Below are 26894 nucleotides of genomic sequence, written 5' to 3' on the forward strand. Positions count from 1 at the left end.
TTAGTAAATAAATAAGGAAAAGGGAGAAAATACTGTACTCTGAGTCAAATGAGCATCTGATGCACTGAATAAAAGCTTTCTGGCTTCAAAATGAACAACGATAATGCCCTAAAAAAGTTGACCCAACTTTGATTTGATATATTAAAAGGAGCTCATTACAGAGGAAAATCACACATAATTTACGGTTTTTGTCTGTAGAGCTACAGAACTTTAATCCATAGCTCATGAAAGGATGCAAGAGGAGCTTGAAAATTATGCTGAGCTTAATTATACTTAATGTGAATTATTCAGAAGTGCAGACAGAGACTAAAAATTTATTTCATACAAAGAAGCTTGACATTTTAATTGGTCCTTCAGAATAGAGACAAAACAATTTCCTCTCAAGAAAATTTACATCTTCCTTATCAGAGCCACAGCCTCAGCCAAGCAGAACTTCATTAACAAGATTAATCATCACGCCAGTGTCTGCTTCATCAGGTGTATGGTCCAGGTGAAAAGAGGAATATAAAGTGATGACTGACATTTCTAACAGACAGGATTGATTCAAGGAACACAAAATGACAGATTGAGCCACCATACCTTGGTCATTAGCCATTTTGTCAGGGTGTTCCACTGTGCGGGAAAAAAGAAATAATATTATTAGACTTTGACATTTCCTAGCAAGAAAGCTGACATATCAAACCAACAGTTCTTTTTAGCAAGTTTTTATTTCAAGGTTAGTGCCCTATTGAAATAAAATTGATAATGACCCAAACTTGCATGTTTATTTCTATTAAATAAGTATTCAGAGAAAAAAAAATGAAAATAATGTTTTTGCTGTACAAATTTATCCTAAAATTATCTTACTTTTTATATCCCTCTAAACATAAACTCAGAACAATTACATAAATTTAATTAAAACTAGAATTAACAGTAAAAAAAAACGCACACAATTACCAAGTAATTATCACCCATATATATATAGTTAAGAAAGTTCAGGAAGCTATTTTCTTGTATGTGACTTTTATTTAAACAACTTCACCAATTCTCACATCGATTGGGTAAAATAATTGGCTATCATAAATATGGTAGAATGTAATCCAAATATCTTGATAAATCTTTAGCCCTTGTGAAGATAGCTCTTGAGTTGTTGACAATTTCGGATGACTTATAAGTAATAGTCTTAAAAATGACTTTTTGAAATTTAAATTTAAAAATATAAAAATTTTAAATTTTAAACTCGCTAAATTTTGTTTTAAAGATGACTTTTCCTGCTAATCAAATGAACCTAAATAAGAGGTAAATCTCTAGTATTATCATATTTATGAAAATTATATGATATTTTGACCAAGGCAGACCTTCATAAGCTTCCCTCCATCAATTACTAATAGAATTATTTTTACCTAGACTTGACCGTCTTTGAGTTTTGAGTCTTTGGGGCATATTTAACTCACTTAATTCCTTTCAAACTTGATAGACAGGATACAACACTTGGCGACTGCTTCCTGTACATGTCTCAGTAAAACTCACATAGAGAAAATATAATAGGCTGCACCTGATAATATAGTCTCTCATCTGATGTGGCGCTATTATAGCACATCAATCATCGTTTGAAAAATACCTTAAATGCCCTACAGGTGGTGATCCTTCCTTTTCTAAATAAAGCAGCACAAATCATTGTCTAATAAGAATGTTTAGAATTGAAATACGTAAGTATTGATTCTGTTAGTGAAAGCCCCTTTCAGATGAACAGGGTTTATGTCTATTACCTCCTAAGAAAGATTTCTAAACCAGAAATCAATTATAATTTCTTTCATTTAAACATAACATATAGGCATATTCTATGAAAAGATATCTTGATAAGTAGATTTTGAATTGTGAATTACTATTTGGAAAATGGTATATATACAATTATTTTTATATTATTATTATTATTATTTTTAAGATGGAATCTTGCTCTGTCACCCAGGCTGGAATGCAGTGGCCGATCTCAGCTCACTGCAACCTCTGCCTCCCATGTTCAAGTGATTCTCCTGCCTCAGGCTCCCAAGTAGCTGGTACTACAGGCATGTGCCACCATGCCTGGCTAATTTTTTGTATTTTTAGTAGAGATGAGGTTTCACCACGTTAGCCAGGATGGTTTCAATCTCCTGACCTCATGATCCACTCACCTCAGCTTCCCAAAGTGCTGGGATTACAGGCGTGAGCCACCGCGCCCGGCCAGGGTTTATTATTTTACAATTCTATAAGTATTATTTTAAAAAGTTATTGAGATACAATTGAAAAGTAAAAGGCTGCCCATATTTAATGTATGCAATTCAATGAGCTTGAGAGTAAGGATATACTTATGAAACCATCACCACCTTCAAAGCCACAGACTTGCCCCTAAACTCCCAAAGTTTCCTCCCACCCCTTTTATTATTATTTATTGTGGTAAAAACACAGTATATGATCTACCATCTTACTAAATTTTAAGTACATAATATAGTTATATTATTTATAGGAACTATGCTGCATAGCAGAGCTGCAGAATTTATTTATCTTGACACTCTGATGGGCTAGTGGTTAGAATTTGGTGCTCTCTGAAAGTTTAAATAAGTTTTATGAAATCTTGTACCTTGTCAAGATTTAACAAACATTTTTTAAAGGTTTACCAGCCATTTAATTTATTTAATCACCACAATTTAATTGTATCTAGAGTTTCTCTTCTGTTTCCCATTGAAAATTAATGGCTTCTCAAATACATTTTATTATAGTGTTTTATTATGGTATTGATAAAGTTGCTTTTGACAGGCATTTGCACTATATGTAGCTTATGGACATTAATAGGATTTTGAACTGAGATCCTAACACAGCTGTGGAGAAAGGACAGTATGTTGTTGGAAGTGCTGTATCAGGTCTCCAGCAACAATGACCTGATCCTTGACAGGATATGTCAAGGTCGTAAGTGCAGTCACAACCAGGTCATAACCAGGAAGTATGTCAGCTTGGCAGCCAGATCGGGACACACTTAAGAAACTATCCGCATCAGCATCTCATATTAAGGTGAGAACTCTTTAGAATTACCTCAAAAAAGATGAGAATACCACCCTTATCTCATTTCCATTCCTTGTCTGCCCTTTATCTTTAATCATATACATGCATTGTCTGCAGTCTAAGATATTTTTAGCAAGGGATAAATAACTAACTACATGTTATGATAGACAAACCCATTCTCATTCTTATCTTTTGAATTTATTTTTCTACTAGCAAAGCTGCACTGAATAGAACTTGAGAAATTTTGAATGTCTCAAAATGTTATCTACTGAAGAGTATTTTCCAACAGGGACCATATGGATTCTCATAACTACCTTTTATTAGAGACAAAAATGACTTACATTTGTGCTTTGACTTTTTTCTATCATATGTTTCTATCATTTGTCAAGAAAAATCATGTATTTTTGTCATAAAAGAATTTGACAACTAGAACTTTTTTCTCTTCTGGTCCAAAGCTTTCAGTCCTATATTCTTAGATAGGAGAGAGACACATTTCAGAATGATGACTAAGGATGCCCAGAGAATTTGCTGTACTCTATTGGGCTTTCATGCTGAATACCACTCTTTTGTGTGTAGGAAGTGACTCCCTCCCTCCACCAGATTCCTCTGTGGTCTACTCCACTGGGAGCATCCTTCCTCTATTACCTGATAGGCCAGCATGGAGAAGTATACTTTGTTAGCAGGAAAAACCCACAGGATAGGGCAGAGATAGACATAAGACTTCCAATAATTTGACAGTGTGTACGTATCTCAATGGGACCCTGGGGAGGATTTGTGGAAAGAAGGTGGGTATGTGCAGAGTCCTATGTGGTCAAGTAATCAAGGTCAAGACTCTTTTCATTAACATTCCAAAGAAAGAATTAGATACATCATATATGTGTACCTACATAAGTTTGTAGTAAGATAATCCCTTTCTAATTACAAACGTCCTTTTAATTAAACAGTGATTATTGACTGAGCTTCCTGTGCTTCTCTGACTGGTTGTTAATACCAAAAAGACTAAATGCTAGCCTCTAGAAGAAAATGCTGCGATCATTGCAAAGGCTAAATATGAAGGAATGATCATTGCAAAGGCTAAATATGAAGGAATGAACTTTGTGGACACCTGCCTGGGGTAAGCGTTACTATGAAACACTTGCCCATTACCCAGTAGAGTACTGGGAGCTTTCTCAGCTTCAGGACATCTAAGCCTTTGTCTCGGGCAAACGAAGTTACATGCCGACGAACAGAGTATTCTTTGGTGCAGCTTTGGAAACTGAAAATCTTAAATCAGAGAGCAATAGCATGATTTTATCTTTGGTGTAGATTTAGCTCTACACCAAATCTTTAAAACACTTATGTTGTAGCTTTAAATCTCTTATGATGAGTAATTTATTTGTCTTAGAACATTTGTCATTGTAGGTGTCTTGTAAGATGCATGCATGTATAAAATTATTAATAAAAGTGACCAATATCAATATTTCTGAGTAATTCTAAATAATCAAAAACTTATTTTAGCATATGAGCAACATGTATTTAAAATAGAATTACTATTATCGAGCATGACATTTAGGGTAGACAACACTAAACATCAAATCAGGGTATTAGAAATAACTCTTTGAACTATTATGTCATAGAACAAATTCCTGAACTTGTTCTTAGTTTTGAAAATAATTTTCGAGATGTGTTTCGGACACTTAGGATAAACAGTACCAAATGAAATACTGAGCTCATTAAACAATCCCTAGGATGGCTTGTGGGCCTGCAAATCTTATAACTCATCACTCTGCTGTTTAACACATTTGGATGCCTTACATCGTCTTCAACCTTTCCTCAGATCTCTCAGTTGGCAAACATTATGAGTATGAAATTAATTTGGCACTCATCTATAGGTAAAAACGAAGCATTTGCAAAATACGATCTAGTTACATTTCATGCTGCTACAAAATGAATAACAAGTTGCCTTTTGATTGCTCATTTGGAGTGAAACCTGATTGAGATATGAAGTCCCCAAAATTTAGATAGACAAAGATTAGCTCATTTCTATCCTACCTCCCTCCCAACTTCTCTGTCATTAAGAACTGTCATGCAAGCTTTGGCTGAATGCTTGCTTGTGTGTTGTTGGCAAACTTTCAGATTAGCTGCCACCCAAACCCAGCTTTTGAATAGTTCACTCATCAGAATTCTGAACTCTCTTATTTACTAGGGTACCTTTCCTAGAAGAATTGAGGAATAGGCTATACAGTTATTCTAAGACTCTTCTTCTAGTGTGTCAAACAATTGCGTGAGATACCAATCATTCATGTGTTTCTAATTTTTTGTTTACTATCATGTATTAAGCTTTCTGCCAGTCGTAGAGGTATGATGTGATCACAGATTTAAGAGCTAAGTTATTCTTCGTTAGAACAACACATATCATGCCTTAAATACACAACTTCAAATATTAGCTGTGAAACTTATTTCAAATTATTCAATTGTTAAATGAATTAAACATTCAAAAATTTTGAATAAACATTCAAAATTAAACATTCAAAATAATTTGAATGTTTCAAATTATTTTCAATTGTTAAATGACTCTTCAAACCATTTGCCCCCAGAATAATAATACTGTGCTCTAAAATAGTAAGTACTTATATGGAAATATTTTGATGTAATCACTACTATTCAGCTTTAGTGTTTTTCTGTATGAACATCTTTCTTCTAGATATCATATTGCAAATTCTTTTATAGTTTCTACCTTGACACTTTACAATAAATACACTTTTTTTTTGTTTGTTTTGGAACTTTCTGTCTTGCCATATCAAAATTTTATTTAATATATAAGGGATAATAGTACCTGAAAGGAAATGCCTAAAGTTGAAAATAATATGCTATTCACATAATTCAATACATTTTAATATTTATCCCCTTATATAAAATGACTGAAGCGTTTCATTATATTTTGAATAGAACCAATATACATGACATCAATACAAACTTCTAGAAGGACCCTAAATGAAAAAAGTCAGGTTAAATATGTTTGCCATGTGCTGATGGCAGATCTTTCTTTGATATGTTGGCTTTGAGCATAAAAAGATACATTTTAATTTATTTTAAATGTCCACTGCAGCCATGTTGCCAACAAGAGATGGTGCAGGGCTGTTTCTAACACAGACTGCAAAGCTATTTTATAACAATCCCAGAGGAGAAGAAAAGCATAACAGGAAAGTATTCAAACCTTTCAGAGTCCTGAAGAGGATGGGATCAGAGAGCGGCCCCACTCCTTTCAAATTTCGTGCTTGAATCCGAAAGTAATACATAGTGTCAAGGTTGAGATCCATGATTTGATGAGTAAGCCGATCACCACTGATTGTTTCCATAATCCAGTCATCAATTGGGATGTTCTTGTCCAAGGTATAAAACAAGATGTAAGCTGCATAAATAGACAAATGTGACTTAATTTGTTGTACTACATGCTGCAGTTCTGTTTCCAAATACCCATGTTTTCCAAATGTAATTTACAATAATTATATGTCCACAGTCTGTAAACTACAGCAGTTCTGTAAGTAATGTCTTTTTTTCAAAATGCAAGGATTAGATAATTGCTGCAATGTACAGAATCAGAAAATAGAATAAGCTGTTAGAAATAAAAATATCTGCCACATTTAAAAATGTGTGCTTTCTGCTACCTATAAATCCTGATTATTAGTTTGCTCTAATATGAAAGCATGATGAAAAATGTTAAACAGAGATAACAAGTCTGTATAATTTTCCCTGTAGTCCACTGATGAAAATAAACAATATTTATTTTGACTTGTGTTCAATAAAAATGTATTGGAAGGTATAAAATGCCATGCATGTTTAAAGTGTAATATAAATAAATGATCATATTTGATCACTATAATGACTTAGTGAGGGTGCCAGGCGCTATGTTGCTTTCCTTTCACAGATGATGAAGCCACAGGTGACCCAAGCTGATTGGTAAAATGTCTGGGCAACATTCTTCACCACCACACTATGTATGGGATTCTTTACCAGTATACTATTTCTCCCAGTCCTGTCTAGCTTGTCAAATAAATAAGTATTGCTGGATAACTGTACATAATCTAGTTATTATCTTAGATATTAATAACCTATGTTTAGATAGTATTATTTATTTTCTGTGTTAGGGGATATGTTACTTGAATGCTAGTTTTGTGTACTCAGTTATGACAGTCTAACATGTACCCGAAAAATCCAAGGATTCTTGTCACGTATTTATATTCTAACACTATACTTAACCAATTTGTGACCTAGCTCTAATTAAAAAAAATTAACAACTTTTATATTTTGTTGTCAGATAATATTGTAAAGGCACTCATGATAGGTGTCACTGATAAACAAATGTCATGCTGATCTCCATTTCTGCCACAATTCTTCAATGCTATCTATATAACATAGGCTATAAGTGTCCCTCATTTTATTTATGCATCAAATACATTCTTTGTAAGTCATTTTCTTAAGAGCAAGTGTCTTCCTTTGATTTACCTATTCTTTCCTTTTGAGTCCCTCTTGTCCCAGCTGGACTGGAGATCTTCACCCACGGGTCTTTGCAGTGGTTATGGGTTATGTCAGAGGGTTCTCAGACTCAGAAAATAGCCATGCACACTATGTACATCTCAGCACAAACCCTCGCTTAGAGGAAGACTGTTCTCCATACCATGATTATTCTTCCTTCCCGCTTATTCCCACACCATTCCACCTTTCCTTACTCCATCCAAATCCTACTCATCCATTAAGGTGTACTTTAAGCTGTATTTGGCCTATGAAACCTTCCTCAATCACAAATTTCCTCTCCATAAACATTGTAACACACTTCAATAAAATAAAAACACATGTACCGTTTTGTATCACTTATCACTTAATTCTATAGTGCCTTATAGAATTATGCCTGGGCTTGGGGGATGCATCACTGGATATTTTGTCCTTCTGATTATGTGAGATTAAGCAATGTTACAATCTCCAACATCTGGAAGACCATTTCTCTTAAATTTTGACAAATGCTGAAAATTTACATGTGTTTTGTATTGACTTTCACCTTTCCCCTAGGTTCGGTATTTCCCAAATCTGCATAATCATAACAGTTACCTGAAGGATAGGTACAGATCATAAAATACAGACCCCAAGGCAGGATATGTTGATTTAATACATGTGGTGAACAATTTTTGATGACCACCAATTATCCTCATCCTCTAGTAATATCATGCCTTTGTGTATTCCTTTCTGTCGGTATATAGATGGGTCCTAAGTCTTGTTTCTAACCAATAGAAGACAGTAAATGCAATGGAATATCAATTTCACAATGGTGTTACTTAAGATCATGACATCTGCCTTGCTAGCAGATACCTGACTCTCTTCTTTTGCCGTTGATGAAGACATCTGCCCAACGGAGAATACTTTGTGGCAGGAACTGAGGGTGGTTTCTGGCCAACAGCCAGTTAGATACCGGCTGTTGAATCACATGAATCATGACAACAATCACATAAGCTTAGAAGCAACTATTTCCCCTGTGAAACCAAAGATGAGACCTCAGCCAGGTGAACATCTCAATTTGCAGCCTTGTAAGAGACCCCAAAGCTAAACTGTGCTCAGATTCAAGACCCACAAAAGTTATAAGATAACAAATATGTGCAGTTTTAACCTGCTAAGTTTGTGATAATATTGCTATATAACAATAGGCTTCTAATACTATAGGTCAAGGGTAACCTCAGCAATCTGTACCCCAAATGATTTCTGTGATCAACAAGGTCAGGAATATTGCTATACAACAATAGGCTTCTAATACTATATGTCAAGGGTAACCTCAGTAATCTGTACCCCAAATGATTTCTGTGATCAACAAGGATATGTGGATATGTGGGATCTGTACATTTTTGGCATTTGTTGTGATGTCAGTGATGAAGATATGAGTATCTTGAGATGTTGAGAGCTTCGAAGCTAAAAGGCTTACCAAGATAAAGAATTTAACGCTTACCAAGATAAAGCGTTTAAAATCGACAGCTCTGGGATCAAACTAAAGTTGAAGGTGCAGACATCAGTTTCTGACAATTCCAAATTGTATCTGAGCAAATTCCTTATATATGTGGTGAAGCCTACCCTTTTCTTAAAATTTAAGAACTGAGATGGAGAATAGAAACAGACCTCATCATTAAAAAGTCTAAAAAATGGCCTTGGAGAAAACAAACAACTTCACTGGGATGTGTATGTTTGGTATATTTGAGAGATAATAAATTCATCATTGAAGTCTTACCTTATACATTTCTATATAACCACACAAGTTGAACAAATGTACTGGTTTCTCACTACCTTTCTGTACTTGTATACTTACTCTCTGTGTCCAAGTATCGCTTTTTTTTTTTTTTTTTTTTTTTTGAGACAGAGTCTCGCGCTGTCACCCAGGCTGGAATGCAATGACTGGATCTCTGCTCACTGCAGCATTCGCCTCCCAGGTTCAAGCAATTATCCTGCCTCAGCCTCCCCAGTAGTTGGGATTACAGGCATCTGCTATCATGCCTGGATAATTTCTGTACTTTTGTAGAGATGGGGTTTCACCATGTTGGCCAGGCTGGTCTAGAACTCATGACCTCAGGTGATCCTCCCACCTCAGCCTCTCAAAGTGCTGGGACTACAGGCATGAGCCACTGTGCCTGGCCTCTTTTTCTTTCTTTTCTTTTTTTTTTTTTTTTAAACCTCAGAATTCCTAACTCTACTATAGATACTTTTCCAGAGAAAGTAACAAAGGGAATAAAATGTTCTGCCTTCTGGAAAGCAATATTTAAGAAGCAAGTGGAAGAAATTTCTGCAAATCAGACTGAGAAGCTATATCCTGGCAGTGGGAAGAAAAGTGCTTTGATGATTTTACAAACGGGAGACAAATTAAACTAGACTATCAAATGACACAGAAAAATAGAATATAATCTTACATATTAGACTGTATTAATAAGGAAATAATCTTTGAAAGACCTAACTCTTCTATCTGTGTTGGTCTCTGGTCTTAAATATTGTTGGGCACCGCATTTATTTAGGCCTATGTTTCACATCTCTGGCTATACAGTAAGTCACCTGGGAAGCTTTTAAAAATTACCATGCTCAGTCCCTTCTCATATGAATTAAATTAAAAATCAGCTGCAAATCACTGATTTAGCCCAGTAGAATGCTAATAAGTTGGAGCAAAACATAGTGTAATAATTAAGAGTATAAACCTGAGTTTTAAATCCTGGCTCTGCCACATCTTGCTTACTTGACTTTGGGCAAATTATTTACTCAGGAAAGGCCTAAGCTTTTCATTTCAAAATGGAATAACAGGAATATGTAATCACTTATACTATACTAAAGATCTTAGAAGAATGCCAAGCATAATATAAATGCTTAATGTATTTTGAACCATTTTCTTCTGAAAATGGCCGTCCAAATTCCTAACTTGCCAGTTTATGGTCAGAGAATTTAGGCACTGGGATTATCTGAATTTCCTTCTTTTTTGTTTAATCTTTGTGAGTACTTATATTTAAAAATTGATGATCTGAATTCTGTATAAAGCACATTAGTAAAGCCTCACCCTAGAATGGATTTCAAATTGGAATAATAATAGTCGATTTGTTTCAGTGCTCACTGGGTATCAGGGACTTTTCTCAGCACTGTATTATAACAATTCTTCTAGTGTGGTTCTATTACTATCTTTATTTTATAGATGAGAAAGTGAGAAAGTGGGACTCAAGGATGTTAAATGAATTCCTCATGTGTCTCCCTTAGAAGCCTGAGTTCTTAACTACCCTGCTCTACTGCCTGCCACACACATGAAGGATTTAGGAAAACAAAAAAATACAGAGGTTACATGAGAGCACATCACTCCTTGGCACACATCTACCTGGCCACACTGAGAAAGAGCTCATTTTTGTTTTACTTATTATTATTATTATTATTATTATTATTATTAATTTTTATACTTCTACGGGAAGCTGAGAATAGCAAATTTGTGCCCTCCACTTAGTGGTGTAGTGTTTTTAATATTTTATCATTCTATTTTCTGGAAGTAATTTGAATAAAGAAATCAAAATACACATGACACAGAAATTCTCTTAAGGGTTCTTAGTGTTTGCTCCCTGTTAAATTGAGTCGAAATATCTCAACTTGATAATACAATTTTGTTTTCATAAATGAGCCAGGCTTTTAAAGGCAAAAGTATTGTCTCCCATACTTTTATTTTTCCATTGTGAGAGAATGGATTTTTAATAGAAAGATCCATTGAATATAATAGTAAATATCTAAGTAAAGTATGTGGACAAAGTTTCTTTTATATGCACTGTGATTTTGGCATATATAATTTTATTGCTTAGATTAATTTTCATTTCTCAATACGGGCTAGACTTCTATTTTTTTTTTCCTGAAGAAGCAAAATTAAGCCTTCTTTCAGAGTTAAAAACTTATTCTATTGTTTACATTGACTGACAAGATTTACTTAAATAAGAGTGGAGAATTCAAATGAGTGGATAATATGACTTGTTTTTTCCTTTGCCAAAAACATATCTTTTTATATTAGAACTTGTTTTTATTTAGACAGCTTTGATTCTGTTTTTTTTCTCTTCAAACGTATTATCTGTTGATTTTCCATAAGCTTATAAATAACTGATTATAACAAAATAAAATATAAACAAATCAAAAGCTACACAAGTACTGCCATAGAACCAATGAAAAGAGATTATAACAATGAGGAGGAAAAAAAGAAAATTGGAATGAGCCAGTCTCAGTTTTAAAAGGCCTGGCACACTGACAAGTGAACATATAAGATCTTGGGGAAATTTTGTGCCTCTCTTCTTTTTCCATATTAGTCAGCTCAAATAAAAATTCTGTTTGCTATTGCGCTAAGAGCAATTTCCTAGAGAAAACAAATCTTCAACTTAAATTTCAATCACATTTGGAATTTTCACATTATCTTTTCATTTTGCAAAATTCAGAAAGTAAATTACATAAAGTAAGTGTGCCTTCTGAAAGTATGATTTCCATGCTTATCTCTCTGTATCACAGGATGGCTGAATTACTTTGTTAATTTATAATAATGCTATCCAGCTCTTGTATGCAAAAAAAGAAGGAAAAAGGAGTGACTCTTACATGTTCCTAACCCAATGGTTCAAGTTAATTAGACTATAATGTTCACATTTTGAGTTATACAATATTTTTCATAAAAATTATATGCTATGGAGACATCTATTAAAAGCCTAAAGTGATCATTTAAATGCAAAATCTCTGATAGAACTCCATTATATTTTTCATACTAAATTAACATTACAGGCTTCTAATGGATGCTTTAATTAGGCATTGATGTAATCAGCAATATTTGGCAAAATAAAATCTGTCACTGTGAAATATTCATTATGTTCAATTTCTGTCAGTCAATATTAAGTGTTTTGTGAACTGTATGATTTAAGTAAGAAGCTAAAGCCTAAGTGAGAAACTAAAAATCCCCAAACCTCCTTATGTGCCATATAAAAAAAAATACATAGTCATTAAGCATCTTTTGTGTTTCATAATTGCCAAACAACCAGCTTCTTTATAGACATTTATACTCAGGGGCGCTCCATTAGAAGGTTGTCTTAATGCTTCAGAGAATGAAAAAGAAAAAGATCTATTCTAATTGAAATACACATTTCGTGAAGCAAATCAAATGAAGTGTGTGTGTGTGTGTGTGTGTGTGTGTGTGTGTGTGTGTGTGTGTGTGTGTTTATATGCACCATTAGAAGAATTCCATGGTCAAAAGGGGAAAGAAGAGACAATCAGAAAGGGTCACGGAGTCAGCTGAGATGTAGAAACAGAAAAATGCCACACGAAAGGCAGGAGCAGTTCATGTAGGGGGTAAGCAATTACAGGCCAAGGGAGAGCTATGCTGGGAGAGAAAGTGGAGATGCTTACCAGTAATTTTCCCATTGGCTTCCAAGGGAGGCTGCCAACTCACAATGACGGCACGAGGCTTCCCTTCCCTAGTAATGACTGTCAAGTCCTTGGGAGCAGAGGTGGGGGCTGTGAGGTGAGACAGAGACAAGGCCTTGTCATTGGATGTGAAAAAAAATAAACATTGGTGCAACTTTCATCATGATGTTGACATTCAGAATCTATCGAGAAGTATATCATTTCTATTTTGTCATTTACAGTTTATGTCAAGGATTTGAATTAAATAAGCAAACAAGGATACAAAAATTAATAATTTTTATGGAAATCAAATGATTCCCAAGGTGTGATTCTAGAGAGCAGAAGAGAGTATGTGTGAATATAAAGGAGAAAAGTACAACTGGTATTTCAAGTGGGCTCACACTAAAAATATAAGAATCATTATAAGAAGGAAGAAATGTATACTTAGTGAGACAGATGATTACGTATCTTTCTTTAGTTTTTTAATTATTTTTATTTTTATTTTTATTTTTTTTTGAGACAGGGTCTTGCTCTGTTACCCAGGCTAGAGTGCAGCGGTGCAATCATAGCTCACTTCAGACTCAACCTCCTGGGCTCAAGTGATCCTCCCACCTCAGCCTCCTGAGTAGTCGGATCCACTGTTGCACACCACTACTCTTGGCTAATTTTTAATTTTAATTTTGATTTTTGTAGAGATGGGTCTCACTATGTTGCCACACTGGATGATTATATGTCTTCAAAAGAATTCTGTTACAACTGTAGGCATTTATAAATAAAAATGTCATCTAATTCTATACTTCCTTAAAAGCCAAAAAGTTTTCAAAAATGAGTTAAAACTGGGGTCAAAATATCTCAGTTAGGTGACATATTAGGCATCTTCTAAACCAACAGGAAGGCACACAAGAGAAATTAAAATAGAAGAGGTAAAAACTACGAGTGTCTTAGTATTAATCCAGCATGAAATAACATGGCAAAAAGTCCTGCTCCTAAGGCTACTTCTCCCACATGTTGTACTCAACACAATTTTAAATATTTAAAGGTGGCAGCAAACTGGCTAAGTTAGCCCAGCATCTTCCAGGTTTCTTCCAATCTGCTCTCTCACTTTCTGTGTTTTGGAAGACAGTTTTCCTTCTGGGTAGCTCACAATGCCGCAAGTCTATTATCCACGGCATCTTTGCTACCCTTAGTCTAACAAAGGCAGATTCGTAACATATTGGGCTCTATGTTTGGGATCTGGAGGAATTTCTTGGTCTCCACATAAAAATTCTGTGTATGACAAGACATTTAGAAATCAGTCTCGAATTCTGAACTCATCTTCACCCTATTCACTTTGGTGCTTCTGCTGATCATATATTGCAGAATCTGGACATTATTAACACTGTATTTCCAGTATCTCTTCCTGAATAGCATTCTGAATATGAGCCAAATAGAGGAGACATCCATCATTCCCATTTATAATACCATTTTCTTTCCAACACCCTGATCCTCAAAGTCACTGGGATTCCAGGTTAACCAAACACGCAATTAATTTTAATGCTCGACAATGTACTTAATATATTCACATTTTCAAAAAAGAAGGAGAAGGGATGGATGGAGAAAGAGAATTAGAAGAGAAGGAGGGAAAGAAGAAGAAGAAAACATAGATCCAGTGTAGTTGATCCCTTAGCAAGAGACTGAATATATACTAACACAGTATAAAATAACAAATGTGGTATAATATAATATGATATATATGGCTTAATGAAACCAGATCAGGAAATTATTGCAAGAAATGCAGATTCATTATGGCACAATACTAAAAAGACAATACTGTCTTAAAAAGGATTATTCTCACAGAAAGGTCATTCAGGATATTTTCCCGACTATGAATGGGAAGGTAAGATACAGTCACAAAATAACTTAGATTAGTATGTATCAAACATCACAAGGAATTTTCCACTTATGGAAGTAATTAAAATCTTTGTCTTTTTTACCAGTGAAAATAGCCTGTTTTGTCTTAACTATGTTAAAATTCAAATTGACGTTTGTTTAGAAAATAGTCAAATGATGATGATTAGATTGCTTCACTGAATCTGTTACATATTCAAAAAGGATAAAGTGACTCTTCAACTTTGGCTAACAACATAATTCATTGAAGAATTAGTTATTTAATTTAAAAAATCTAACAACCTATCTAATTCAGGTGCTGTGCAAGCTCTTATTTTTCCTCAAGTCATGTGAATATTGGTGAATAAAAATTTGGTATTGGAATTAATGACCCAAATGTCTAGCATTATCATATGAACTGCACACTGTTCCTTAATATTTGGAAAATAATATGGCCTTTACAACTTCAACAATCCCTACCAAGTCAAGTAGAATTCCTCTGGCTTGCTCTTCTCCTGAGTTCTTGAGTTCTGCCTGGAATGATTTCTAGAAATTCTTCGTTGTCTACCCATTCTCTTTGGATTAAATATAAATAAAAATAAACACCAGGACCTCTAGGATTTATATTCTACTTTCTTTTATGTACTTCATTCCCCTTGTTGTCCCATGAACACTGTGCTCAACTCGCTTTGAGCCAATCATAAGTGTCTCTTTAACACATCATCTTTCTGACACCTGCTTGGGTATTTTTACACATGAGTTTTCCATCCTTTGGAAATCCCTGGAATGAGTATGTGATGATTCAACTAAGCCATAGCTCAAATATCACTTATTTTGTGAAACTTCCTCTTATTTTTCCAGACAGAATCTGCACTTTGTTTGCTCTGATTTCAACTCGTCCACAATTTTGTGATTATATTTCTGATAATACTTCAGGACTTTAAAAAATACTTTTTCTTTTTTATTGGACCATAATTCTCTCAAATACATAGACTCCTTACCAAGTTCCTATCTCAAAGCATGACAATTTGAAATGAACATTATTAAAAACCCTTAATTAATATCTTGGTCCACTAGACAAGCATTGCCCTCTGATTACTTTGGCTCTCAATTTTTCCTATACTTGTATTTCTTTATTAAGTACATGAATGGAAGGTAACATTCAAGTTTCAGAATTCAGCCATAGGAATTGTATTGGGCATTTGTTATTTGGACTATCCAGTATCCCATCCTCTCTTCCTTTTAAACAAGGATTTGTTTTTTCTCTTTGAAAAACAAGCTCTCCATGGTGTATATGTGCCACATTTTCTTAATCCAGTCTGTCACTGATGGACATTTGGGTTGATTCCAAATCTTTGCTATTGTGAATAGTGCCGCAATAAACATACGTGTGCATGTGTCTTTATAGCAGCATGATTTATAATCCTTTGGGTATATACCCAGTAATGGGATAGCTGGGTCATATGGTACATCTAGTTCTAGATCCTTGAGGAATCGCCATACTGTGCAGCCATAAAAAAGGATGAGTTTGTGTCCTTTGTAGGGACATGGATGCAGCTGGAAACCATCATTCTTAGCAAACTATCACAAGAACAGAAAACCAAACACCGCATGTTCTCACTCATAGGTGGGAATTGAACAATGAGATCACTTGGACTCGGGAAGGGGAACATCACACACCAGGGCCTATCACTGGGAAGGGGGAGGGGGGAGGGATTGCATTGGGAGTTATACCTGATGTAAATGACGAGTTGATGGGTGCTGACGAGTTGATGGGTGCAGCACAGCAACATGGCACAAGTATACATATGTAACAAACCTGCACGTTATGCACATGTACCCTAGAACTTAAAGTATAATAATAATAAAAAATAAATAAAAATAAAAATAAAAAAGGAAAAACAAGCTCTCCTCTGTATCCTGAAAGCTTGGTAGTAATATCGATTGGGAATTCTATAGTCTTATCCCATCTTCTCCCTTCACCTGTCTCAAGAGATGTCAATAATGTTCTCTCTTTTGTGAAACTGAATCTACATACAAGGAAATAAAAAAGGTGGAGTCAAGCAATTGCTATGGTAGCACCTTGAGGGGATAGACCAATAGTTCCTAATTTCTATAGCCTAGGAATAATAAGGCTGATGCCTGTCTCTTTCCAAGTCCTAATTATTTAAGGTGTCCTTCCTGTCACTTTTATTTTACTTCAGTTAACCAAAATCAAATGAAGGATTCATTATGTGGACAGAATGAAATGTTTGATTTCAAAAATTTTCCTGTCACTCATATCTTTATCATGAGCCATTTCAACACACAATGGTGTAGCCCCAAACTTTATCTGACAGCAGAACTAGAAGCAAACTTTACAGTTATTTTATTCACTGAATTTCCTTCTCACAGTTATAAAACCTGCAGACACTTGTGAATTACTTCTTGCTTCTCATCATCACTCAGGGATCCTATCTATGTGCTATTTACACTTTTGTCCAGATGATTACCTTTTATACTAACCACATTTCTAAAAGTTAATATCTTTTTGTTAGCAATGGGTCTCACCACTGGTGTCTCTACAAGGCTAGGCAGTTGATGAGAAATCAATAGGGTGCATATATCAAGTCAGATGTTGGCGTGCATTTTATGTTTATGAGAGGAAAAAAATGAATGAATTTGCTCGTATTAAGATGAAAATACTACTACTTCTCTTTCACACAGGGAAGGCCAGATTTTTTACTATTTCACATTTATCTACATTCATCTCCTTTCAAGTAAAAAGGAAGAGCAGACTGTTTACTTGTTCACTCTATCCAATAGTATGTATCTCATCCAGCTGGTCTTATTCACCCTAAGAAGCTGTGAACATTCTGAATTTAGGGTGGAATTCTGAGAAGAAGAGATAATACTAAGTAAAATAGAAAAATAGGATGTTAAAATTAAATTAGGTCAACTAGAAATCTGTTTGTTGAAAGAAGTATCTACAGATATGTAAAAATATTCTCACTAGAACTCTAATAGTTAAGATAATAGTTGGAGAAAAAAATTAGAACTGCAATACCATGGGACAAATTCTAATGGAAAGAGAAATTCAACTTACCCAGGAAAGAGCTTTATTGGCATTTTTTTAAATTTGAAAATTGGTGTAGTTTACCCACAAATATGATATATCATGAAACCAATAAAAAAATATTAAGCCCTCAATTCTCCAGAAGTTGGATTTCTGTGAACTATAAATGTCAAGTACACTGCATCCTTGTTAAGGTTATAGACTCTACATTTACGATCCATAGTAAATGTGACCAGCAAAAATTACAGTGAATTGCATTACCCTAGATATGAACTATTTAAAATTGCATAAAGGTCTTCTATTACGTTATCCCATTTCCAAAGAGTGAACAAGACCACCTGGAAACTCCTTCCCATATCCAGTCAAGGTTATTCACAGTAAATATCCATGAGACTTCAGTTGTAATGCAATGTTTTGTTTTGCATCTATTTTTTTTTTTCAAGATGGGAAATACCTACCATGGCTATTATTCAAAGACACAACTGTTTTGGACAGAGTTCAATGGATAGATTTCTGTTCTTTACTTAAATGTAGTGAAAAGAAGATTTATAGTCAGATCCCCTGAGTTAACATCCTGAAAAAACCATGTATTGATCATGAAAGCAGATTATTTAAGCCATTGGAGATTCATTTATTTTTCTAGTGTGAGAAGAATACTCTTAGATATAAAAATGCTATGAACTATAGAGGATGAAATATTTTATATAAGATAAGGTATAATTGAGACACCATAGGGAACACATGTTCTAATTTCCACAGAACCTGGGAAATGCGATTACCAAGGGTCAAAGGTAGACATTTCCTCACATACCTGCTTCATACGTGGTGGCATGCGCAGTCATGCTCCAAGTACTGGACCTTCTGTTTTTTGTTACCATGACCGAGAATTCATACATTGTGTTTGGTTTGAGGCCTGTTGCTGTGTAACTTAGAGATGTTGTGTCTTCTGACTATACAAGTAGGAAATAGCAAAGAGATAAAAAATAAACTCTATCAACTTGGTAAATCAAGACATGGAAAAAGACTGTTAAACAACCCAGCACAAAAGTAATCTACTCCCAAACAGCAGAGGAGTAGGGCATAGCACTGACTCGACTTCCCATCTATTAACCAGTTCACACTGGCTGATTATCCATCTACAATATAACCAATAAAATTAGGTATTATGGTTGTCCAAAGGGGCTACTAGATAGAAAATTTTCCTAGTAAGAGATGGTGAAAGGTCTAACATGTTAAAGCATATTTTCCATATGATCAGGCATATGAGACTATGCCTCTTATAAATGTCAATTTGTGTTTTGTATTTAGATATCTTTTTTCAAAGTTAAATACTTACCTTTATTAAAGAACCAGAGCAACAGGACAAATTCCACTTCCTTCTGTCAACTTGAGTTTTGAAATTTTCTGCATTGAACTTAATTCATTTATAATCAAAATCTGTTTGCTTTTTTTGCATAAGTTTTAATGTTGTATATTTTAAATAGACCATCGTTATTATTTTCCACTGGTAACAAAGTTAATTTATTAGAGTTCTACTGCTTATCATGTTTTTCAAAAAGCCTTTAAGGTTTAAACTTTTAGGACTTCCAGAATCCATTTACATCTTATAGAGAACATGAGACAAAAGCAATGCTGTGTCACGTGGTTTTCATTCTTTGTGTAGACTTCACATTAAACAAACATTTAACGATGATAACTGGAGCAATTGATCAAGGAAGGAACAGCAAACTGGATAAATACTAAAGGATTACATTGGTATTTAAAGCGGTGTTGGTATTACTGTAGTCTTTTGAATCCATTCTTTGTCTTTTAAATGACAAGTTAGAGATATTTTAGTAGAAAGTAAATTATAGTTCTTTATTGCTTACTCAAAATATCAAAATGGGTAATAAAGAAAAAACATGCTGCAAGGTTTAATATGTTAAAGTATATTTTCCATATAAGCAAAAAAATTGAGACTATCCTCTTATAAATATCATTTTGTGCTTGGTATGAGGTATCTTTCTTCAAAGTTAAATATTTTAAAACTTATTACAGTTATTATTTATGTCTAAAATAATTAAGAAAAGCTCTTTTCCCCCACTCATATCATATGTATCTCACCCTTACTACTGTAGGAAGGGATATCTTTTAAAAAAAATTCTGCTATGAATCCTTCTTAGGTTATAGTTATGAAAATTGTGTATTTCATTACAACACCAAATAAATATGTAACTGTACTAATAACTTTTCAGTGATGTGTCTATCCAGCCTACTAAAGCGATGACCTCAAATATTTATCAGAAGTCTTCTTAAAAATAACTGTAGGTTGGCGCTGTGACTCACGCCTGTAATCCCAGCACTTTGGGAGGCCAAGGCTGGTGGATTACCTGAGGTCAGGAGTTCAAGACTAGCCTGACCAATATGGTGAAACCCTGTCTCTATTAAAAATACAAAAATTAGCCGGGTGTGGTAGCATGCACCTGTAGTCCAAGCTACTCGGGAGGTTGAGACAGGAGAATCGCTTGAACCTGGGAGATGAAGGTTGCAGTGAGCCAAGATCAGGTCATTGTACTCCAGCCTGGATGACAGAGTGAGACTCCGTCTCAAAAGTAAAAAATAAGAAAAACCTGTAAAAATATATGCCCTAAATAAATGTAAATATTTTTTGGTATAATCAGGAAGATGAAATTCCATCAAATAAAACACAAAGTGGTCAGCTAGTATCTGACATGCAGATATATTACTTCCACTCTTGCCTTCCTTCATGATCACGAACACCTCTAAGTCTTAGAAATGGAAATAAAAGGGAGAAATGAGGCAATAAGAAATATTTTAGGTAAGAGAGAAGGATCATATCTCAGTAAAAACAGTTTCTGGGCACAGACACCACTGGCATTTGAGAGGCCAACAAGTAAGATCGTCTTTGTGTTCTAGATTGACACCTTTGCATTCTGTAATACCATGAATTGCTGAGTTTCCTCTAAAACCTTATAGAAAGCTACTGCTTATCTTTAAAAAAGCCTAGAAATACTTTGGAAAAACATGGCCAGTTATCTCTGTGAGCATAGAATAACCAGATAGTACTTCTCTGAGCCTTACTTTTTTTTTTTTTTTTTTTTTTTTGAGATGGAGTTTCACTCTTGTCACCCGGGCTGGAGTGCAATGGCGTGATCTCGGCTCACTGCAACCTCAGCCTCTCGGGTTCAAGCAATTCTCATGCCTCAGCCTCCCATATAGCTGGGATTACAGGTGCTCCCCACCACACCCAGCTAATTTTTGTATTTTTTAGTAGAGATGGGGTTTTGCCATGTTGGCCAGGCTGGTCTCGAACTCCTGACCTCAGGCGATCCACCCGCCTTGGCTTCCCAAAGTGCTGGGATTACAGGCATGAGCCACTGAGCCCAGCCTGGGACTTTTATTGTGTGTAAAATGGACACAACCATAGCACTGACTTCATAGCATTAATTAAAGTGCAAACTAAGACAAGTAAAACATAATGTTTGGCCCAGAGAAAGTATTAAATAAATCTTAGATACATTTTTTCATGCATTGTCTCTTGTTGTATGTAATTTTAGGCATGTGTTATATGCTCCCCCCATTGAGTTATATGCAGTTTGAGAGCTGAGACTGCATCCTGCACAACTTCATATCCTCTGTAACATTCATGTTATATCTAGTAAGCACTAGTCAACACTCAATGGATATTTTGAATAGAAATTTGTATAAAACATCATATGATTAAATACCTTAAAAGAAAAACATATAGAAAATATCTCCATTTGGTCAGCAAAGTTAATACAGGGTTTTAGACAATCAAACCATGAGCATCTGTATTATAGCTTGATTTGGGACTAAATGGAACTAGAAGAGCACTCCTGTGGGGAAATCCCTGGATAATGCCATTGGGGTCATCTGAGATTCAGCTCTAGTTTAATGAGGAATTTATGTCAAGTTATATCACCTACCTCTGTCTTCATACTTAACTACAAAGAATCTCATTGTTTTTACAGTAAGTATGGATATTTCCATCATATAGATGAGAAAAATGAGACTGAGCAGGGTAAGTTTCATGACAGGATGTTGCAAAGTCAACCCCTGAGCCCAGGTCATGTGGTTCCATGTATGTTTTGTTTCATATCGTGTGTATGTCCTGCCTACCTTTTAAAGCTGTAGTGGAAATGAGATGAGGTAAAGATATGACATTGGCTTGAAAAGTACAAAGTGAAAACTCAAACAGTCTATTACCATTATTTGTAAAATTTAAATTTATTGTGTATCTTTCTAGTTTGCCCTAACCCTCCTCACATCAGGTTGTGGATATATATGGAGAGAGAAAGAGAGAGAGAGGGATAGTATGTTAGTAATGAAAACCTTCTGTCAGGGAAGATGAAGGGAAGAGGAACAGTTAAAATCTTTTTGGATTGGGTCTCACCTCACAGGCACTCTTTGTGAGATTCAGTAATTCCATGTCTGCTGTAGTAACTATTCAACTGAAATACTTTGTTTCAGGAAATTTTGGAACTCAAACCATTCTGGAGAAAACAATCATTATTCCTTAGAACATTTCACATTCTGGCAAAGTCGCCATGGCCATTCTGTGAAATGAATGTATCTACAAAGTACAGCAATTATGACATAAAATTTTTAAAGTGAGAAAGTGCCTTTTAAAAGTAAACTTAGAGAATCGGGCAATCTATATAAAGAGATTTTTTTTTAATGGTCTCATATGTTTCATTGGTTGTCTTTTCTGATGATGTTATCTTTATTTATAGTTCTGCTGAATCTTAAATCTACTACTGTAAGGAGATGGATAGGGTACTTACTACATACCTTATATTAATGATACTATTTAGACTTGCCTGGAGAGTTTTTCCAAATACCTCACCTAACAAGGCAGCAGTACCAAAGAAAACTGTCTTTAAATGGTTTCAACTAAAATCTGATTTATGATGAAATGTGAATTTTATGGAATTTAAAAGTTGAAAGACACCAGAGGCAGATCCAGCATGGCTATGGGCAGAGGGAGGCAAGCTTACAGAATTGGTGGTGGGATTTAGCCACAGTTCCAGGACTGGAGTTAAAAACACCCTCGAAATATTTTCATCCCCCCAAAATCACTACTAGCTTGAGGCTGGATTCAGGAGGATGGTAGTTCAGTGAAAAGAACATTGGCTAAAGTATCAGGAGATCTAAAATCTCAAGAGCTACCCCAATCGAGTGGTTAAGAGAATACAAAAGGAGTAGGAAGGAGACAGATGGCCAGGGTTGAACTATTTGATTTCTTAGTTGTTGGGTGATATTTATGCTCTTATTTTCAAAACTGACTTCCTCATTCCCAATCAGTATCTTGTGAAGGTTTAAGTTCTAAATGTGTTTTTATACATTGTATGTCTCAAATAACTTATGAATTCTTTTAAGTTTATCCATAGAGCTAAGTGTATAACTCATCCTAAAATTATATGTAATAAGTAACAATGACTACACCATGTTTTCTTTCAAAATAAACCATCTCTCTGATGTGGTATATTTCTAGGTACATTGTAGGTTCTTGACAACTACTTGTTGATCTTCTCATTTTTGTCTACATTTGTATATTTTCTATATATACTAAAATCATAGCAGTTTCAGGAGGTAACAAAATTATCTTAGTATATAACTAGTTGTTATGATCCCTGAGGCTGGTTGATAGAGATTTGAAAGTGGTAATGACTGTCTCAAATATGTATCCCTGAGGAGCTCTTAAAGAGGCTGTGAGATGACTAGACAAGAACGGAGAGCTGGTGAATGAATTCATATTAGCTAAAGGGGAGTGTGGATTGTGAGTTTTCTTTACCACATGAGGGTGTTTTCAAGGCTAAATGAAGTAGATGTTAATGGCTTAGAGTGCTGAGGCTACAAAAAATATCTTCAAGTTATCTATTCTCAGTTATATTCACTGAAAGATGGGTCTCTGTGACATTAACAGGATCGCTTTGGAAATCAATCTAGATTCCAAATGGAAAAAAAAAAAGATACCAAAATCTATCCAGAAAATTAACATAGATCTCTGCTATTTTCGAGGGACAATGACATTCTCTTGTACAGAATCAAATCATTTATACGAACTCAGCATCTGGTGAAAATCAAATAACATTTTACAGCACTTGATGTTTTCCTGAACCTTGCCTTAGAATTGTTTCCTAAAATACAATTATTCTCATGTTAATTTTAGATATTGAGTTATTAAAATATTTCGTTTTTCCACATAGATACACAGCAACAAAACGACTCATAACAGTCCAGGAGGGGTTTAAAACAATGCATTAAACAACTGTCAGTTCATTTTAAATTTAATGCTATCAAGTAGAACTTCACCTTGTATTTTGCACTCGCAGAAAAGCTGGTTCTCCACCGGACAGTGTAAAGTCGCACCTCAGATGTCTTTTGGTTCTTAGGGACAGAGTTGTCTGCCCAGCTGACCCTCACAGCATCATGGGTAAGAGCCACAGCCTGTACACCTACTGGTGGGAGCATGGGGGTGGAGAGATCTGGGACCGAGGTGGGGAAATCATCAAGCAAAGGATAATAATCAACTGGGTCAGTGGGATCTGGGTTTAAAAAACCCACCAAATGAAACAAACAAATACATACATAAATAAAAGCGTTAAAAAATAAATATCAGTGGTAACACATCACAATGAGTTAAATGCATGGCAATAATGATGAAAGGGAACATGAGAAGAACAGAAAAAAAAGTAATTAATTCAATCGGAAAACACATTAGAAACAGTATTGCTATATTGCAAAAAAGTAATTGAATATTTTCTATAATTTACTCATTCCCTTAGAGTGGTTTTATCAATTTGACTGTCACTTCTGCTTATATATTTTAAAGTCCATTTTTAAAATGTTGCACATTGCTTCTTAAAATATAGTCATAGAATCTATCAGTTTTATTACTACATAATTTAAAATAATAAGATAAAAAAGGGGTTCTGGTTTATTTCTGTCTACAAAAAAACTAATTGTTTAATCTAATACCTAATTTTTTGTTTATTTTCTCCCCCTTGTCTAACTTAATAGGGTTTCCCTAATGTTTTCGTTGTTGCTTAAGTTGTATCCACAAACACATTTCCTAGGCAAGAAATAAATAAATAATAAAGAACAAAGTACCCCGACATCCACAGCAACCTGTGTGTGACTGTGATTGCACAAAGCCAGAGTGACCAGGTACACATGATCCCATGGATCAATTATATATTTGATAACTAAGTTTCAGACAGCACCTGATTTGTCAGGCTTTCTTAGACTGGAATCCTTGAAAATGTAGAAGTGTGATTTTACCCACATTCCCACAGAGTAATTAGCTAAGTTTTTAGTCTTGGTGGGAGTTCCCATATTCCACATTCCTAACATTTTATATTATTGGATGGGAAGACAGGATTAACTACCTACAGACTTATGAGATTTGCACTGAGGTATACACATGCTTTGATCCATAATATAATGAGAATCTGCACAATAATGTGTGTGTCTTTACAAAATTCTCCAAAACACCTTGTAATCATGTTTATGCTGTGATATCAGAATAAGGAAAGCTGATTTTGTGGCCATAGTAATAGTCTAACTTTGAACATTTGATTTTATACTTAAAACATTTACATTTAAAAATATCTTTATATTATGTAGTGTATATTCTAACAGAAATAATAAGATGTGATAATGTAACTCTCAGACTGGGCATATGATGACATTTGGGGAGATGAGACCTACTAAAATGTTGGGTGTCTACAGCGGCATAATTCATGGTTTATTTTTTTCAACAACCTAGTTTAAAGTGGATTGACTGCTGGCAGGTTTTGATGATTACTTCACTTTGTCCACTGCATTTCAAATGCCTATCTCCTATTCATCACCTGTTTTCCAATGAATTATTTAGTAGTTTACTAGTCTGTGGTCTTTGGAGCAAAATATAAAACTGAAAACAAAAACTGGAAAAAAAAGGAGAGAGAGAGAGAGAGTTGTGTTTAAAATTTAATGACAGAGCCCAGGCTTTCTGTGTTTTCTTTGAGGTCTATTTTTATTAAGGCATCCTTTAAACTCAAAAGGATTTATAAAATGATGAAGGGGAAAGAGAAGATGTTGCAGTCTCCACAAGGATTTCAATCATTCATCAGATTTGTGTAGCAGTGGAAGACATATTTGCCAAATTAAAGCAGGTGCTACTTTGCTTTACTTGTTTCTATTTTTATCTGACTTTACAAGAAGAACGTGATATACATATGGGAGGTTCTCTAATTTACAGACTCCTTTTTTGACCTATGTTACTCGATTACCCTCTTTGTTTTATTAATTCAGGTTCATTGGTAAACATATTAACTGTACAGTTTTTCACAGGTGCCATTCATAAGGTTTTGAAATAGGGTGATTTTTCTTCAAGAAATGGTAATAGTCAATCCTGCTATTTCTGATCTTAAATGAGTATACTATTCATGACTATTGTTATTGAGTTTCTTGGAGTCAGTTCCAGAATGCTTCTCTCAAATTTCAAGGAAGGGTGTTGGGTGGTATTTTACCGATGGACTTACACAGTCCAGAAATTTCTATCTTTGGTCAAGTTTTATCTTTCCCATTTTATGGAATAATATTTTTTTCAGGTGTGGCTTATCATCCTACATGACACTTCCTCCAGAACTGTGCTAGTACAATGAACACTAGTTATATGAACTATTTAAGTTTAAACAAATTAAAATTAAATAACAAAACATTCACTTCTTGTGTTGCACTAGGCAATTTCAAGTGTTAAACTGTTAGAAAAACCTAGTGTCTGATGCAGATATAGAGCATTTCCAACAAAGCACAGCATTATCATGCATAGCAAGCACAGCTATTAATACATATTGCATATATTAATAGTCTTTTTCTCTCAGGTCAGAAACTATTAATATTTGAATAATTGAATTTAACACATTCTTTTGTTGCTACACAATTTTTTTCCCTTCCTACTACTGGGTGATTTATACACTGACTTTGAGTGGTTACATTCAAAAGAATTGAAAAAAAAGTTTAGTAAAAGACAAAATATAGCCTCAGAATTTTT

At 34.6% G+C, this 26894-nt stretch overlaps 1 protein-coding gene across 12 annotated transcripts in view; it reads right to left on the reverse strand.

Moving 5' to 3' along the window:
* The window catches only part of LOC105489423 (DCC netrin 1 receptor), a 1213781-nt gene that overhangs the window by 121961 nt on the left and 1064926 nt on the right, over positions 1-26894 (reverse strand). For 11 of the 12 annotated variants that reach the window (XR_011616876.1, XR_011616875.1, XM_071085315.1 and 8 more), the window contains exons 17-21: positions 24170-24402; positions 18645-18783; positions 12916-13023; positions 6212-6406; positions 580-612 (exon numbers count right to left, since the gene is read on the reverse strand). Coding sequence is in view for 10 of the 12 variants with exons in the window: in XM_071085315.1 (XP_070941416.1) it covers positions 580-612; positions 6212-6406; positions 12916-13023; positions 18645-18783; positions 24170-24402 (708 nt within the window). In the remaining 2 variants the exon portion in view is untranslated. The remainder of the gene's footprint in view (positions 1-579; positions 613-6211; positions 6407-12915; positions 13024-18644; positions 18784-24169; positions 24403-26894) is intronic. The other variant, XM_071085316.1, reaches the window with a different exon arrangement.

Source organism: Macaca nemestrina, chromosome 19, assembly GCF_043159975.1.
Source record: "Macaca nemestrina isolate mMacNem1 chromosome 19, mMacNem.hap1, whole genome shotgun sequence".
NCBI lineage: Eukaryota > Metazoa > Chordata > Mammalia > Primates > Cercopithecidae > Macaca > Macaca nemestrina.